At 39.6% G+C, this 19,242-nt stretch overlaps 2 protein-coding genes across 2 annotated transcripts; one reads left to right on the top strand and one right to left on the bottom strand.

Moving 5' to 3' along the window:
• Positions 1–4,520: 4,520 nt before the first annotated feature.
• Positions 4,521–10,062, top strand: LOC112040284 (inactive receptor-like serine/threonine-protein kinase At2g40270). The gene is made up of 9 exons (XM_024073178.2): positions 4,521–5,102; positions 5,194–5,332; positions 6,508–6,579; positions 6,694–6,837; positions 6,937–7,068; positions 7,327–7,742; positions 8,001–8,191; positions 8,278–8,410; positions 9,205–10,062. The coding sequence occupies exons 1-9, from the start codon at positions 5,003–5,005 to the stop codon at positions 9,801–9,803; spliced, it is 1,926 nt and encodes a 641-aa protein (XP_023928946.1). The 5' UTR covers positions 4,521–5,002; the 3' UTR covers positions 9,804–10,062.
• Positions 10,063–16,854: 6,792 nt separating this feature from the next.
• LOC136063742 (uncharacterized) lies at positions 16,855–17,784 on the bottom strand. Its single transcript, XM_065764557.1, has one exon. It carries the CDS (start codon positions 17,782–17,784, stop codon positions 16,855–16,857), a length of 930 nt encoding a protein of 309 aa, XP_065620629.1.
• Between the last annotated feature and the right edge of the window lie 1,458 nt (positions 17,785–19,242).

The raw sequence follows: 19,242 nt of genomic DNA, 5'->3' as shown, positions 1-19,242 counted from the left end.
TATAGAGGTTAGAATATCCTATTTTGTGAGGTAAAGATTAAATAGTTTAAATGAGTTACAGCTAGCTCAATTGATAAAAAATTTTATGACTAAATAAAACTATGAGATTTAATTTTCATTTACATCAAAAATTAATTAATATTTTGATTTGATGATAAAGAACACAATAATCAAAAGCATACGTCATTATCTGAAATTCTATAATAATAAAAAAAGAAGTAAATAGTTTAATTAGAAATAGACAATCTATCTTATTGGCATCGCATGCTTTTACAAACATTGCCATTACAATACGTTTTATTGTTGACTATCAAAACCTAGCTTTGTTTGCTTTATGAGTGACCTGAAATAAAAATTTCTTACTCTTTATTTTTATTTCTCTAGCAAAAGACTAAGTATTGTGGTGGTGACATTTTTATCCTTAACTCCAAAATTGACAAATAAGACAATGGTTCATCATAGATTAAATACTTTTCCTATTCATACCACGAATATATACCAGAATTTGAAACTAAAAAAATTAAGTTAGAAGAAAAGACTCGCTCTTTAGTCAATTGATGTGATAAAATTCATTTAGAAAATTATTCGATACCTCAGAAATAATATTCTCTCCTTTTATACAAACAGTGAATTTTAAATTTAATTAAGAAACCTATTATCGAAAGTGAAACATTGCTCTAATAATAATTCTTCACCATCAAGGGAAGGTTTAGTAGTTGCTAATATATTCCTTATCAAAAAATAAAAGGTAATTGGCTAGTTGCTAATATATTCATTGCGGCACTTTGAAAGGTAAAGTATATTATATTTCTGTTTCATATTGAAGTATATTCAGTCCTATATATTGTGAGTGTAATTCGGTATAGAATGCTGTATAAATCGGAAATATCATATACCTTCTCATCCCAAAACTTACGCACTAATCATTTACTCTGAAAACCTGATAAAAAATCACGAAAAAAGTTCTTAAGTTACAGCTGGATAGAACAAATCACCAGCCCATAGGATCTTACGAGTAAACCATATCACACGTAATTACTCATTATCTATCCCATACAAGTCTCGTGTAAGACACAAAACTAGCTAGTCGTCCACTTTTAAGTTTATGGGGAACAGTGACAACAACTTCTGTGTGTAATAATCAACGTGACCGAATGAAGAGTCTCTATCAGTGTAAAATGCCATAACAATACATACAAAACGTCGAAACCATCAATAAAAGTTCTAGTCAAGTCTACTCTTCAATAAAAATAAAAAATAAAAAAAGCACTTCTCCCTCTAATTAAGCCATTATCTCTATCTAAACAAAATTATATTAAATCAAGCAATGTCCTCGCAATTGATTGATTGCATATTATTATTCATTCAATCTAGAGGGACATTGTTTGATTTTAAGTTTAAGAAGAGATTGAGATAAACCCGATATTTTTTTTTTTTTTTTGGAACACGAGATTAACCTGATAGTTTAGAGGAAAAAGGTGCAATTAACTCAAAATTTTATTTTATTTCTTGGTGCAAAAATATACAGAAGTGTTAAACAATCTTCACAAAATAATAAACATAGTCTCTTGGGGAAAAAAGACAGTATTACAATAACCATAGAAGTGGATGGTTAGATTAAGAACCTTTAAGAGTTGTTATGACAATTCTATCATAAAAATTTTAAATTTGCTATTTATCTATTTTGAAATGATGATTTTTTTTTTTTTTTTCATACTGAAAAAAATCTGTTCCAGACATTTCAAATTGATAAATGGAATTTTAAGAACTACATGATAAAGTTAACCTAAAACTCAATCAATTCCTCATTCATGAAGGGTTAATGATGGTCATTGCCTCTACTAGTTTTTTGTTTATTCCGCTATCAATTGTTAGTCTGATTTCAAAATTTTAAATTTTATGAGGAAAAAAAAAACTCAATCAATTCCTCATTCATGAAGGGTTAATGATGGTCATTGCCTCTACTAGTTTTTTGTTTATTCCGCTATCAATTGTTAGTCTGATTTCAAAATTTTAAATTTTATGAGGAAAAAAAAAATTTTGATGAAATTTTGTGGAAAAATTCATTTCACATGTTGTATTGTTGAACAATTCTAGATCATCTAAATTCAAATAAAATTATATGAAAAGAAAAAATAAAAAAAATTATTAAATTTGTATCCATTATCTTTTAAAAAAAGACAATACTATGAGATATTTCAAATCAATAAGTTTTTTTTTTTTGGATGAAATTATGGGGGAAAATTCATTTCACGTGTTGTATTGTTGAACCATTCTAGATCATCTAAATTCAAATAAAATTATATGAAAAGAAAAAATAAAATAAAAATTATTAAATTTGTATCCATTATCTTTTAAAAAATGACAATACTATGAGATATTTCAAATCAATAAGTTTTTTTTTTTTTTTGATGAAATTATGGGGGAAAATTCATTTCACGCGTTGTATTGTTGAACCATTCTAGATCATCTAAATTCAAATAAAATTATATGAAAAGAAAAAATTAAAAAAAAATTATTAAATTTGTATCCATTATCTTTTAAAAAAAGACAATACTATGAGATATTTCAAATCAATAAGTTTTTTTTTTGGATGAAATTATGAGGAAAAATTCATTTCACTTGTTGTATCGTTGAACCATTCTAGATCATCTAAATTCAAATAAAATTATATGAAAAGAAAAAAGAAAAAAAATTATTAAATTTGTATCCATTATCTTTTAAAAAAAGACAATACTATGAGATATTTCAAATCAATAAGTTTTTTTTTTTTTTGGATGAAATTATGAGGAAAAATTCAGTTCACTTGTTGTATTGTTGAACATTTCTAGATCATCTAAATTCAAATAAAATTATATGAAAATAAAAAAGAAAAAAAATTATTAAATTTGTATCCATTATCTTTTAAAAAAAGATAATACTATGAGATATTTCAAATCAATAAGTGTACAAACCTAATTACAATTTTTTTTTTTCATAATATCCTTGTGTTACTCCACTCCCATCATAAAATGAACGATCTATAAATTTAGATTCAATTGTTTTATATATTTTTTTTTTCCCAGAGTCTTGTAACTCAACTAATCCATTATTTTTTGTTCTCCCCACTTGTAATTTGAAGGAAAAAAAATTAATTTTTTTTTTTAAATTTTCCAAACATCTCAAAATGACAACATTTTGAGATATTTCAAATCAATAAGTCTACCAACCTAATTACAAAATTTTGTTTTTCCACAATTCCCTTGTGCTACTCCACTCCCATCATAAAATGGATAGTCTATGAATTTGAATTCAATTATTTTACATTAATTTTTTTTTCTAGAATCTTATAAATCAACTGACTCGTTGGCACTAATAAGTCCAACATGGCAACTGAATTTAAAGAAGAAGAAAAAAAAACTAATGTTTTTTTTCCTGCAAATTAAAACTCACACGTGTTTAGTGTATACCCACGTGTTTGAAGTATTAATCATGTGAATGTAAAACAAGAGCACAGTATCCACACAGAGAGAAACAAAAATAGTACTATTCTACTATATGTTATTTCGAGGAAGCTCACTACCTGAATTTATATGAGTGTTTTACTCAGTCCACTTCATTTATTAAAATTCTAAAACAGACTTTGATTTATCGATACTTTTATAGCTTCCAACCAAAACAAAAGTAACGAGGACAGTGTTTGTTTGTGCCATTTTAAAAAGTCAGTCGCCGGCACTTATTATACTCCACAGACTCCCACAATCCAAACGCGTTCACAAAAAACAACTTGACCCCACAATCAAAGTATTGTTGTCATTTTCTTCTCGGCGGCCCTATCGTAACTTTTGGTCATTAGACTCAGTCCCATGTCATTCCTGTACCAGTAACTTTTCTTTCAATTTGTTTTTTTTTACTAATCCATTATTTTTTGTTCTCCCCACTTGTAATTTGAAGGAAAAAAAATTAATTTTTTTTTTTAAATTTTCCAAACATCTCAAAATGACAACATTTTGAGATATTTCAAATCAATAAGTCTACCAACCTAATTACAAAATTTTGTTTTTCCACAATTCCCTTGTGCTACTCCACTCCCATCATAAAATGGATAGTCTATGAATTTGAATTCAATTATTTTACATTAATTTTTTTTTCTAGAATCTTATAAATCAACTGACTCGTTGGCACTAATAAGTCCAACATGGCAACTGAATTTAAAGAAGAAGAAAAAAAAACTAATGTTTTTTTTCCTGCAAATTAAAACTCACACGTGTTTAGTGTATACCCACGTGTTTGAAGTATTAATCATGTGAATGTAAAACAAGAGCACAGTATCCACACAGAGAGAAACAAAAATAGTACTATTCTACTATATGTTATTTCGAGGAAGCTCACTACCTGAATTTATATGAGTGTTTTACTCAGTCCACTTCATTTATTGAAATTCTAAAACAGACTTTGATTTATCGATACTTTTATAGCTCCCAACCAAAACAAAAGTAACGAGGACAGTGTTTGTTTGTGCCATTTTAAAAAGTCAGTCGCCGGCACTTATTATACTCCACAGACTCCCACAATCCAAACGCGTTCACAAAAAACAACTTGACCCCACAATCAAAGTATTGTTGTCATTTTCTTCTCGGCGGCCCTATCGTAACTTTTGGTCATTAGACTCAGTCCCATGTCATTCCTGTACCAGTAACTTTTCTTTCAATTTGTTTTTTTTTTATTAAAAAAAAAAATTTAGTCAAATAAATAGAGAGTTAATAACTAGATTACACCTTCAGTGTACGCGTTTTCAAATCTCAAGTGGGTCCAAATTAGCTAGCAAATATAAGAGAACATAGTTTTGGTTTTGATGTTTATCCTTTCAAATATTCAAACTATTATTTTTTTTTTTTTCTTCTAAAATTGTTAAGCTTTGGTTTCTTTGAAAAGTTGTAAACTTTGTTCTGCTCCGATTGATCAAACTCTTATGATCAAAGTTGTGGTGTTCGTGATTGGATATACGTTGTCTTGAATAAGAATGGACCAGAAATGGAAACCGGGCCATGTGGTTGGTGTCATGGTGATGTGCTTCTTTTTGAGTCAGAATTTGTGTTTGAGTTGGTGTCTCAATGATGAAGGTATGAGATTTTTGAGTTTCTGGGAGCTTGGTCTTTTTTCTTGTTGCTTGTAAAAGTGAAGGAAAATGATGAATGAGTGTTTTGGGTGCAGGTTTGGCGCTGTTGAGATTAAGGGAGAGAGTAGTGAATGACCCATTTGGCGCTTTGTTGAATTGGAAAGAGGAAGATGGAGTGATTAATCCATGTTCTTGGTTTGGGGTTGAGTGCTCAGATGGAAAAGTTGTGGTCTTGTGAGTAAATTTCTTTGCTTTTCTTGTTTTTTCGTTTGTGCAAAAGAGTGAAGGAATTTTATTGTTTTATCTTCTGTTGGTTGCTCAAAACTTCTTTTTTAGTTATAAGGGAACTTTAATTGACAAGAAATGTACGATTGGTTGTTTTATTGTCAGAATTAGTTCCATTTTGCTTAGATCAAGAAAGCTTTTGTTTTGCTATACCCTTGAATTGGTCGGTATTGTTTCTAATTGAGCTTTGACTTTTTCTTTTTCTTTTTCTTTTTTCTTTTCTTTTTTTTAAAAAAAAAAAAATCTAAAAGAGGGTGGTAATATTGGAAAAAGTGAAATACAATTGCTTTAATGAGGATATGCATTAAAATCAAAATATCAACCAAAAAAAAAAAGTTTCCAGAACAGCATATATGATGCAAATCGAAAGCTGTTTTAGCAGGTATTGCAGTTTTGGGAAATTTCATCTTCCAACTCTTCTTTTTGTGGTAAAAGCTCCACGTTAGCACTTCCATTGTTTTGTAGGGTCTTTGCTAGGAAGTAGGAACTGTCTTGTCCTGCAAAGTTTTGGTTCTATTTCTTGCTGTAGTTCATAGGTTGTGAAAGAATTTAAAGCTTCAACTAATTTATAGTTGTGAAAGAATTTAAAGCTTCAACTAATTTATAGTTGTCACTTGACATCACTTTTGTCAAGCAGACGGAGGGGTACTAGTGAAATTCATAGTTTTTATCTAAATTTTAAGCCATTAGTTAAGTTGTTTTGGAGCTCACTTTGTTCATCTTGTCATATTGGTTCTTCAAGTACTACAATCCTAAAGTATCATTGCATCTACTTGAAGAATTGTACCACCCCAGGTGTTATGTGGCTAAGGCTCCCTAACTTCAATCGATTTTTATTTAAAGAGACTTTGTGATTTAGAAATCTATGGTTATGGCAGAACAGGATCCTCTCCATTTCAAGCTGGTTAAGATTTGATTATACAACTCAAATACTTTTAACTCTAAATATCCTGATTAATACCATGGATACTGCAATATATCATTCAATATACAAAACCATGGCTTAATTAATGGTCATATAGTTAAATAGTAATGCTGTCATGACATATGGTACTTAAAGCATATTAGTTTTCTGGTTGTGTCCTCTAATCATATTTTAAAGGTTAGATGTATACAATGTGCAGGAACCTGAAAAATCTTTGTCTTGGAGGAACACTGCCACCTGATCTTACAAAGCTAGTCCACATAAAGTCTATGTAAGCATTTATATGTTCATTACCTAGTTGTGTAATAATTTCTAGACCATGCTGTTTAAGAGTTTATGTTTTATGTTCTTCTGTGTATTATTATCATTTTACATTACCCTGCAGTGTTTTGCGCAATAATTCTTTTACTGGAATTATTCCTGAAGGAATTGGGGAGCTGAAGGAGTTGGAGGTGTTAGATTTGGGATACAATAATTTCAGCGGACCACTCCCAGCTGAACTTGGCAGTAATCTTTCACTGACAATCCTGTAGGTTTTGTGTTAAACTGTTCAGTTTTCATTAACTTCATTTTTTCTCTTGTTCTCCTCCTATGCATATGCTAAATCTTTTTCTTGCCTACTTTGCAGCCTAGTGGACAACAACAAGCTTCTTGGTAGCTTATCTCCTGAGATTCATGAACTTCAGCTGCTTTCTGAATCTCAAATAGATGAAAATCAGCTTTCCAATGCGGCTAAAGGATTATCTTGCCGGGAAAGATGGTATGCAAATGCCAAACTTGAATGTAAAATGTTTGGGTATATGACTGTCTGTTTACAAATTTTAAAACAGAAAGTTCAGTAATTTATGTCAGAAAATATGGCTTTACACCTTCCTGGCCAAAGGACTTTTTAACATCAATTCCATGCATTTGATGATTTTGGGCCTTTTTCATTTTTCTTTTTTGAGGTACTTTATACATGGTTCCACAATTGACCACTATACATACATCATCTGAAGCTTGCTTTTATCTTTGCTAGGAGTATTTCCCAAAGCGAAGACACAGTTCACAGGAGAATGGCGCAAAATATTAATGTCCCTGCAGAAGCACCTCCTGTAGACAGGCCTTTTACATACAGAATGCGAGAAGCACCTTCCTCTTCACCATCCCCACCCCCATCCCCATCACCATCAGCTGTGTCAGAGCCAGAAAGGAATGCCCCTGCTCCAACTCATTCCTCTACACCATCTCCCCAACCTGTTGTAGTGCCTTCTTCCACAGAAAACCACAAACGTTCCCATAGTCATCTGGCTCCAATATTGGTTGGATCAATAGGGGGTGCCCTCCTTATAATTTTAATCATTGGTGTATATCTATGTAAAAGCGATAAGGTTGCTACTGTTAAACCTTGGGCCACAGGATTAAGCGGACAGCTTCAGAAAGCATTCGTAACTGGTAATTCTTCTTCTCACTAGGAAGAAACAAAGTGGGAAATCTTGGACATCTGTGTTTCATATAGTTTGACACTTGCCTTATCAATTGTAATTGTCAACATGGCCATGCACAGCTCATTTCAGAGCTGTAGCCTTATGTGAGTGCATAAGTTATCCTTGAAAATGAAATTTTTCTAGGCCACAAATCAGTCAGTCCAATCCAAAATATGACCTGTGTTGTTGAAATCATCTTATATATGACTGGGAATTTACACTGCAGGTGTGCCAAAGCTCAAGAGATCAGAGCTTGAAACAGCTTGTGAAGATTTCAGTAATGTAATTGGTTCTTCACCAATTGGTACAGTTTACAAAGGGACATTGTCTAGTGGAGTAGAAATAGCTGTGGCCTCTGTTGCAGCAACATCTGCCAAGGATTGGTCAAAGAGTTTAGAAACACAGTTCAGGAAGAAGGTAATTGACAAACAAATTGCATTGAACCGTGTGTGGGTTTTATGCAGTCCTAGTGTCCTTAATCGTTTCTGTTGTTGTGGTTTCAGATTGACACATTATCGAAAGTTAACCACAAGAATTTTGTCAACCTTCTTGGATATTGTGAGGAAGAGGAACCTTTCACCAGAATCATGGTTTTTGAATATGCTCCAAATGGGACACTTTTTGAGCATTTACACAGTAAGTACCTTCCCAATACCTTGTTATTATTGGTATTTTAACGGATAAACCATATATATATATACATATATATATTTGAAATTATCCTAGGTACTTGCAAATTACTTTTCCTTCAATTGATTTCACATTCCCATTAATGTTTTTAAAAGAATTACTACTAAATAAGGTTCTTTTGTTACTGAATGTAGAGTTTATGAGCTTAGCATTAATAATAATAATTATATTATAAAAAAAGTTCGTGGTTGCAGAGTTCTTGAATTACTAGTAAATTCTTAGTTTTCAAATTCAACTAATAATGATAGTAGGATTTGTTTCAGCCTCATGAGCTGTCTGAGTCATAACAGAATTATTTGCTAACAATAAATTTAAATATCCAAGAGCTCTCAGTACAAGTAGTATTCTTGTGCCAACGATATAGCAACCTCTCAATTCAGAAGAGAAAATAAGGGGATATTTTTAAACAAGTAATGATAAGAAGGGACAGGGTGTTCATTTGTTTTTTGTTCATTCCTGACCATTAAATGAATGGTTGAGGTTGCCACATAATAAGGCAATGGAAGATTATGTGTTTTCTTCTTTGAAATATTATTTGTTTCGAAAGATTATTTGCTCAGTTTGAGGCACACTTTACTCGTAGGTCCTTTTCTCTTTCAGCCACTTATAATATTGCTTATGATTTAGTCACTCTATCGCGAATAGAGAATACATGTGGCCAACCCTAAAATTTTGGAACTAAGTGTTTTGTTTTTGTTGTATAATATTTCTTAAGATATCTCATTTTGATGGTCCTGCAGTAAAAGAGGCTGAGCACTTGGACTGGGGAATGCGACTCAGAATTGCAATGGGAATGGCTTACTGTCTTGAGCATATGCACCAGCTGAACCCACTTATAGCCCACAACAACCTGACGTCTTCATCTATCTGTCTCACTGAGGATTATGCAGCCAAGGTATCAGAATTCAGTTTCTGGAATGACATGGTTGTAACCGAGATAGAATCAGCCGGGTTAAAGAATTTACATACACCATCAGCTGATCCAGAAAGCAATGTTTACAGCTTTGGTGTGATATTGTTTGAAATGATTACCAGTAAGCTCCCTTACTCAGTAGAGAATCCCTCATTTGAAGACTGGGCATCGGACTATTTGAGAGGAGAGCAACCGTTTAGAGAAATGGTTGATCCAACTTTGACATCATTCCAAGAGGAGCAACTAGAGCTAATTGGTGAAATGCTAAAATCTTGTGTCAATCCTGACCCTAAAAAGAGACCAGCAATGAGAGAAGTGTGTACAAAATTGAGAGCCATAACTGGAATAACACCTGAAGGAGCATACCCAAGACTTTCTCCACTTTGGTGGGCAGAACTTGAGATTGCATCTGCTGATGCAAGCTGAGTTATGTAAGTTCAATTTGGAGAGTATGGATGGGAATTTTATAATAGTTGAGTTGGAGGGCTAAACAAGTTGCCTGTTGTTTGATACACCTTGTATTTATCATAGGATAATGCAAATTTGTATATATAACTCATATAAAGGGGAGCTGGGGAATCTTTTTTACTTTGATATTGTTTTGTTGGTGGATTTGGCCGTGAAAGCACCCAAAAAAGCATGTCTAAAAGTCAAGCTAATGAAAAATTCTGTGTTTCGTAAAGCATTGCCATGGTCAACCAAATTTCTTGTACCCTAAGGCACGTGTCTTTGTGTTTACGTCTCTCTGTCGATATTTTTAGTTAATATATCTATGATGTCTGATCTATTCGCTTAAGTTCCTCCATTCTTACTCCAAAACAAAATCAAGTCCTCCGTTCTAATAATGGGTTAAAAGGAATTGATGAGTGATGACTAGGCAGTGGAGGATGGTCCCTCAACACACATATCATAAAAACCAATCAATGTTCAGACATATTGGCCAACAAAGGGTGGACTGAAGAGACATCTAGACTTTCTGTGCCGTCTTCTTGTTTGGGACTTGAGGGGCATATGCTTAACTACACCCTATTTTGAATCCTCGATAGAAGGCACCAGACTTGAAGATTGATGATTACATTGCTAATGAGCTAATAACCCCCACATGGAGAAAATAAGCTAATAAATCCCACATGGGGAAAATAGGATACACTAGTAACCAACCCATAAAGAAGGAAGGTAAGGAATTCTTTGAGAGTAATGTTGTGAAAGGATTACGCAAGATTAAAGAATAGAGGAGAGAAATCAACGCACAGAATATACTTGGTTTGGTAATATCCTTACATCCATGGGAATAAATGGTTAATAATCCACTATTTGAGAAATTAGGGTTACAATAGTATTTATATATAACAAAACCCTACTTACTCCAAACTCCCAAAATACATTCTCCTATGTCGCAATAAGATAGCGTTGTCCCCCACACTGCCCCTAACCTATTATTAGACCTATCAAACCAAACTCCAACTAAATGTTCACGACCTAATAGGCTTTGCTATGCTCCACTTTACTCCACTACACTCATGAGGCGCCCAAGCCAATGAGCTGGAAACAAATATGAGCCAACTCCAATAAATATCCAAAAATTAAGTTAGAAATCACACCTATATTCTAGACTATCATCTTTTATTTCTTGTAGATTCTTTCAAGAGTCCGTACCGACCATATCTCCAATCAATTCAATCATCAGTTAGTAATAAATATATACCTCAGTTCATCTACATATTTATTTATGAATTTCAAACATTTTTTTTTTCTAAGTAAGATTAATATTACTAAGAGGGAAAGAAAGAGCCCAAAGGCCAAATGGACCGGCCCATATATAATAAGAAGAGATTAGGAGATGGGGCCATGTGGGTAGGCCCGTGGGCGTTGTTTTTATATTTGTTTAATTTTTTGTTTTTAGATTTACCTTGTAATTTGAGATTTAATAGTTGAACGGACCATTGACCCAACTCTTCAGCCTAGTTAATATCCAGTTCGAAATTATTAATTATGGGTTTGGTCCACAAACTTTGAAACATCCTCTCTCTAATCCATGATAAAAGAGAAAAGGTACAATTTGTTTTTCTTTAAAAAATAATCTATATATTACTAAAAGCTGAAGCGTAGCATTTAATGTTGCTACGCTCTCATTGAGCCACGTCAGCAGCCATGTCATTATCAATTTTTTTCCAATTTTTTTATACAATTTTTTAACATTTAAAATGAATTAAAAACTCTATTATATTACAATCAAAATATCATATTTAATTTATCTTATTTTTAATTATTCTTATTTATTATTAAATTTTCAATTCCATTTTAACTTTTCATATCCCCACTACTCTCTACCTTAACTTTCTTCAACCTTTCTCATTCCATTTCAACTTTTCATATCCCCACTACTCTCAATATTAATATTATTCTATCTTTTTATCTTCCACCCAGCTCTTAATTCTCCTCTCTTCACTCATGCTCTTCCAATTAACCCTCCCCACCATAACTTCTGCTGAGCCAGAGAAGAAAATCGATGTGGTGGTTGAAGGAATGGTGTACTGCCAGCACTGTGAGCACTCTGGTTCATGGTCTTTGTCTGAGGCCAAGCCAATCCCAGCTGCCAATATCAGTGTCATTTGCAAGAACTACAAGGACCAAGTGAGCTACTGCAAGGTGTTTGAAACTGATGGGAATGGGTACTTCTATGCACAACTTGAAGGCTTCACAATGAGCCAATGTCTAGTGGAACATCCACTCCAATCGTGCCATGTCAAGCCTGTGTCATCTCCTCTAAAAGATTGCAATCTTCTTACAAATATCAACTATGGACTGTATGGCTCCCCACTTCGTTTTGAAGGCAAGAAATTGTATGGAAGCAATTATGAGGCTGTGATCTATGCTGCTGGGCCCTTGGCATTCCGTCCAGACCATTGTCCACCACCAACTCATGTCTAATCATTTCTTTGGAGTTCAAATTAAATTTGCAATTTGGCCAATAGATTCTCCCAAAAAGAAATTCAAGTTGGCCAATATTGATTAAATATTTTCCTTTTCTTTTTTGGTTTTGCTATAACTTTTCGTTTAAATGTTTAGTTCTCTTGTCTTTTTCCTCTTTTTTTTTGTTTGGTTACTAATGTGAAGGTGTTTTCTCCCTGCAGACCCGCACGCCTTTGAGCGCCACTTCCACCTGGTCAACAGGGAGGATTTGCAGAAGGTACTGAGGGCATTAGTTTTTCTAAACGAGGACGACCATCAAGTTAGAGCCGCCCACAAAATCTTGGGGTACACTCCTGTTCAGAAATCATTCCCGGTTCTGAAGCACGTGATCCGAGCGAACGATCCTCGGTTACAGAAAATTACTGTGACCGAGGACGGGATTCTGTTCCCCGAGAAGCCTTCTGATCCAGAAGTTGTCACCTTAGCCGTCCCCTCTTCCTCCCACGTATTCGCCGAGGCTGCAGAGGAGGATCCAGAGCGGGAAGAGGAAGCGTTTGACGTTTTCGACCAGCTCGATCAGTCCGAGGACCCACCTGGGGACTTGGGCGACCCTTGTTTAACCGAAGCAGACCTTCTTGCTTCAGAAGTCTCTCCTCCGCCAATGATGCGTTACAAGAGGAAACCCCACACTAGCCTGTTGGACCTGATCGAAGGCCAACCAGGAAAGTCCCAACAAAAGCTTCCCCTTCCTCCTCCCAAGACTCAGTCTGTTCAGATTAAGTCGACTTCCGCCCAGCAGAAATTTCCCCGCCTCCTCCTCCTCCTCCTTCTCCTTCTCAGACGAGCCTGCCTTCTGGGTCCGTGCCCGCCGACCCCAAGAAGAAGAAGGATAAGGGCAAAAGGCTTATGGAGGATAAGCTAGTGTCTTCGCAGGAGGAGGACAATACTCTGCGGCCGTCCAAGCATATTAAGATAGGCAGCAAGAGCCAGGATAGGCAGGTCGTCACCACCTCGTCCGAGGCCCAAGCTTGGCTCCCAGCCCCAATGCTCCATGGGGAGCCCTTAAGGGATGACGCCTCCCTCAGAGACTTCAATGAGGGTGAAGGTGCGCACGTAGCCGACGCGCTGGAGAGGTGCTTGCTGCTCCCGGCGGATATGGCCGAGCTAGATTCTTTGAGGAGCAAACAGGTCTTCCTCAGCCTCAAGCGTTACCTGGGGATGGTAAGAACTCTGATTTCGACTCTTCCCCTTTTTTTTTTTTTTTTTTTTTTTTGGGTTGGGCTTATAGTGCATTAGTTACTCTGACAGGCTGTCCAGGCTACCTATAGGCTGGAGGCGGTGGTCAACGACCAGGGGAAGGCCCTCGACCTAGAGCGTGAGAGGCGCTTTCAGGCCACCCGGACCCTCAAGACCTCCGAGGCTGACCTCGCCAAGGCCAGGGAGGAGTTGAAGGCGATGACCAGGGCTCGGGACAGCGCGGAGTCGGGTCTCGCTGGTGCCCAAAACAGGTCGGGAGCAGACGAGGCACCTGGGCGAGGCGGAGGAGAGCTGAGGATTGCGAGGGAGCTGATCGCAGATTACAAGTTAAGGTGGCTCTCCGAGGGGCCCAGAGGGAGGCAGATGGGCCAAAAGAGGCCCAGCGGGCTAGGGCCGGGCAATTTTGGCAGGGAGGAGGCCCTGGCTGCCAAGAGGAAGCCGAGCTGCAGCCTATGCTGAGGGGGTGCCGAGATAGAGGTTGTTTATAAAGCTCAAGTTCCGGGGGTATGTAGGCGCTATTGCTACCAGTCTGGGCTGAGGCCTCAAACAAGTTGGGGTGAGGCCTCGTCGACTTGTGGAGGGCGAGAGCGTATACTACCTTGCATCTGCGAGGCCGCCCCTGATGGTGCGAGGCTAGAGAGGTTGTTGAGGAGGTAGGGCTGCTGAACCAAGGGAAGACCGAGCGAGAGGCCCCAAGAGGTAGCGGACGTCCCTTCTGATGCCCAGATCCCCACCACCGAGGAAGCAGCCATTCTGCCCGTACCTCTGCAGGCCATCCCCTTAGGCAAGCTCAGAGGACCCAGAGGTTGCCCTTCCAGCCATCTACGGGGGTGAGACTGAGCAGAAGAGTAGATCCCTTGGCGTCTGTCCAACCTGCCTTTGCCGTTTGCTTGATCCTTTCCTATCTTTTTTATTTTTTTTTGTTGTTGTTGTTTTTTTTTTTTTTTTTCTATGTAATGTGGCTCTTGCCACACAACTTCTATGGACTTATCATTGTAATGGTAGTTTAATTTCTCTTTTTATCTATTTTGGTTGCTTATTTGCTTGCATGCTGTTTCCTCTCTTTTCTTCTTACTTGCATAATTTTAACTTGAATTGTATCTTGGCCAATCACGTCAGTAATAATGATGATGGGAGGGAATGTATGCTTGGGCGGTCCCTTTATGTCTCAAGGGCTAGGTAGGGTTTTGGTCCTCCCTAACTTAGGATATTTTGAAGTAGTTAGTTTCCCCATAGGCTTGAGTTCGAGGACCATGTAATGCCTTGGTTCTGTCTAACACTTAGGATATTTTGAAGTAGTTAGTTTCCCCACAGGCTTGAGTCCAAGGACCATGCAATGCCTTGGTTCTGTCTAACACTTAGGATGTTTTGAAGTAGTTAGTTTCCCCACAAGCTTGAGTCCGAGGACCATGCAATGCCTTGGTTCTGTCTAACACTTAGGATGTTTTGAAGTAGTTAGTTTCCCCCACAAGCTTGAGTCCGAGGATCATGCAATGCCTTGGTTCTGTCTAACACTTAGGATGTTTTGAAGTAGTTAGTTTCCCCACAGGCTTGAGTCCGAGGACCATGCAATGCCTTGATTCTGTCTAACACTTAGGATGTTTTGAAGTAGTTAGTTTCCCCACAAGCTTGAGTCTGAGGACCATGCAATGCCTTGGTTCTGTCTAACACTTAGTCTTGCAGTCAAAACACGAGATACATAGTCATGATAGGGTAAGCATTTGAATCCAAAAAGGCTTCTTCATTAATAATAATACATTTTCAAGTTATTTACATTTCACGGACAAGGTACAGGTTTTTCGTCTAGATCTTCTAAGTAGTATGCTCCTATCCCCGCTACTGACGTAATTTGGTAGGGCCCCTCCCAGTTGGGTCTCAACTTTCCCCAAGAAGGGTTCTTAGCAGCCCCTACAACTTTTCTCAGCACCAGGTCCCCCGGTGTTAGTGGTCTGAGTCTCACATTGGTGTTATACCCCTGCTTGAGCTTTTGTTGGTAATAGGCCAGCTGGATCATCGCTCGTTCCCTTTGTTCGTCTACCAAGTCCAGGCTCCTCCCCAGCAGTTCATCATTGCTGCCTGGGGTGAAAGAGCTCATCCTTAGCGTCGGGAAGTTTGTTTCCAGGGGGATCACCGCCTCGGCACCATAAGTCAAGGCAAAAGGTGTTTCCCCCGTTGACCGCCGAGGCGTGGTCCGGTACGACCAGAGAACGTGGGGCAGCTCCTCTACCCATCTCCCTTCGGCGTCGTCCAGTTTCTTCTTAAGCCCACTGACGATGACCTTGTTGACGGCCTCGGCTTGTCCATTTCCCTGAGGGTAGACGGGCGTCGAGGTGGCTGCTTCTTGGGGGTCACCGAAGGGTTGACGTTAAGGCGGTGACAGATGAAGGATGGGTCAATCCCTGGGGCATCACAGGGGTCCCATGCGAACACGTCAAGGTTCCTCTTGAGAAACTCAAGCAACTCCTCCTTCTCTCGGGGAGGCAGTTGGGTTCCGACCAAAAAAAACCTCTCCTGGTCGTCGTCGATGACCACTTTTTATAGGCCTTCGAGCCTTACATCCTCGGCAGCCGTGTTAGCTGGTGCCACCGAGGTGGTTAACTGCTATAAGTTTTTGGCCATGGTGGCCGAGGGCTCCGTATCTTGTGGACGTGAGGTGGCTGCGACCATACACTGCCTTGCCGTTGACTGGCACCCTCAGATCTCGAGGATTTGGCCTCCAGACGGGAATTTCACCTTCTAGTGCAAGGAAGAGGCGACGCCTCCCAAGGTGTGGAGCCAAGGCCTTCCCACAATGGCAGTGTAGGGGGAGTACGTGTTCACCACTATGAAGTCCACCTCCACTACTTCCAGGCCGGTCTGGATGGGCAGCCTGATCACACCTTCCGGGGTGACTAGCTTCCCATTGAAGCTCATCAAGGGGGAGCTATAGGGCGACAAGTCCTTGGGCTTTAGCCCCAACCCCTTATAGAGGTCGGGGTACATGACCTCCGCTGCGCTACCACCATCCACCATCCACCATCACCCTTTTGATGTCATAGTCCCCAATCTTGAGGGTGATCACCAAAGCGTCGTCGTGGGGTTGGGTGGTCCCGTCCTTGTCCTCCTCGAAAAAAGTCAGGGTCGGGTGACCGCCTCTTCTGGCCCTCTTTGGCTCTGACTAGGACTCCCCGGCGGCCACCTGGGCCACAGACAGCACTCGCGAGGGGCGCATGCCTGTTCTTCCCGACGCAACCAAGATCACATTAATCGTTTTAGCGGGCTGCCTCATGGCGGTGTCCCTCCGTGGCTCCTGGTAGGTCTGGCCCTACTAGCCGCTAGAATGGTGCAGGAGATGTTTCAGCCTCCCCTCCCGGACTAACTGGTCCAGATAGTTCCAGAGATTCCTACAGTCCTCCGTAGCGTGCCCATGGTCCTGGTGATATTGGCAGTAGCGGTCCTGATTACGCTTCTCAGGGTCCCTCGACATCTTATTCGGCCACTTGAAATACGGTTCGTTCTTGATCTTTTTCAGCACCTTGTGTACCGGTTCTCTGAACACAGTGCTAATAGCCTGAGCGTTTGTCGCCCCAAATTGCCCTATGAACTCTCTTCTCGGACGGGCGTTATTATATCGGTCCGACCTGGAATCCCTCCTCTCTTGAGGGATAGCTTTCTCCTTCCCCTTGCCTTGTAGCAAGTCTTCCTCCACCCGTTTGTATTTATCGATCCGGTCCATTAACTGCCGCACGCTGGTGGCAGGCTTACCAGTTAAGGACTTCCTCAAGCCGTGCCCCATCGAGAGCCCATTCTTGAACGTGTTAATGGCGACATCATCGTACTTGCCATCCAACTCGTTGTAAATCTCCCAATACTCGTCTGAGTAAGCCTTGAGGGTCTCGTCATCGCGCATGGTCAGGGACAGCAACGCGCTCATAGGCCGAGGAGGTCTGCTGTTCGTGATAAAACGAGAACCAAAGGCCTGGGTCAGCTGTCTGTACGAGTCTACGAAATTCGTCCTCAAGCCGTTGAACCACCTCATTGCCACAGGCCCCAAGCTGGACGGGAAGACTTTGCACATTAGCGCCTCGTTCTTAGAGTGAACGGCCATCCTCTTATTGAACTGGCTCACGTGCTCCACGGGGTCCGTTTTGCCATTGTAAACGGTGAAGTTTGGCTGCTGGAACTTCCGAGGGAGCACCGCCTCGTCTATGCGATACATAAAGGGCGACCTGGAGAGCCGGTCCAGCGCCCTGCTCATGGCGTCACTTCCCAAGCCCTTAGGGGTGGGGCTGCCACGCCTACGCCTCTGATAGCACTCATCCTCGTGGGAGAAAGCTTCACTCGGGGGTGTCGTCGACCTTTGCCTGTAATCGTCATCACTTTCGTCGTCAAAGGGTAAGTCAAGGCTAAGCTCGGATCGCTTTCGCTGTGCATAGCGCAACTTTCTCTTCAGATCATCTATCTCTCACTGCATGGCCGCCTTATCGTCCTGCCTCTGGGAGGCGTGACTCTTATCCTCTCGCGGTCGCGTGGCTGGGTTGTTATTGCCTCCCTGGGGCACGCGGCGCTTCTATGCATGTGGCTTTCACTAGTTTGCGAGGTATGCACGCTTCCTTCTTGGAATCGTCCGTTCTCCTCGTTCTGGCCATGCCCCGTGTCGCCATAGTCATTCGAACGTCGAGCTCTAGCTGGTTCGTGTCGATGGGAACTCACTTGATGAGGGTCTGACCCTACCATGCCTGGCGGTTGTCCTTATTGATGCACGAGTTCTTCCTACAGACGGCGCCAATTGTAGGGACCAGATTTGGGCACTTCTTCGAGTTGAGAAAGAGTGGACCCAAGCCTAGCTTGCCCTTCAATGAATTTATAGAGAGTGGGCTCAAGAACTAGGCCATAGTAAGGAATGCAACTGCCTTGCATGGTTGCATGTGGGCTTAACAACCTAAACATGAATTGGGGTGCACAATGATGCTCCTCGGACTTATCTTCCTGAGCTTGGAGTTCTTATTATTTCTTTTAAGATTGATTACAAAGGTTGAGAGAATACAAGTCGCTACAGTACTTCTTAATGCAGATTTTTCATCCCCCTTTCAAGAGAGACTCCTTACATTATATACACCTCTCTAAACTGATCTTAACCCTACATTCGTTGATCAGCCAGGCCACCACTTGAGAGTCTGTCCCATCAGCCGCATCCTCATTCCTCCTGTGGGTTGCAACACCCAAGACAGCACTATTCAGGAGTTCTATCCTCATTAATGCGGTCAGGACGTTAGTTGAGGGTATTTAATGTGGAGGTGACAGCTTACCTTAGACTTGCTCCTTCACCGTGCTCCCGTCGCCGACGCGTGGTGCTTGCCCTTCCCTCCTCGGATATTCAAGAAGACCCCTCTTTAGTGGAGTGGTGCTCGTGTACTTCTAAGGTCTCGGATGTCCGAGGACGGGGTCATCCTCGGATATGTTCCTTGGGGGCTGGATACCGTACTTTCATCCTCGGACCCCACATGCATCCTCGGCACGGGCCTCTGGGCCTAGTTTGAGGCGGGCCGAGGCTACCTGATTTTCTGGCCCCACACTAATAAAGTTTTTAAATTGTTATGGAAACAAATTCTTATCGTCGAGGATGTGTTTTAAAGCAATATCAAAAAAGAGGGATTATAATTTAACATGTAAGAAATTTCGTGTACTCTTGCAAGCAATAAATGAAAAACTATGT

The sequence above is a fragment of the Quercus suber genome, unplaced genomic scaffold, assembly GCF_002906115.3.
Source record: "Quercus suber isolate HL8 unplaced genomic scaffold, Cork oak 2.0 scaffold_569, whole genome shotgun sequence".
Lineage (NCBI taxonomy): Eukaryota > Viridiplantae > Streptophyta > Magnoliopsida > Fagales > Fagaceae > Quercus > Quercus suber.
Note: the sequence above shows the minus strand (reverse complement) of the source record. Positions and strands in the feature narration are given on the sequence as shown.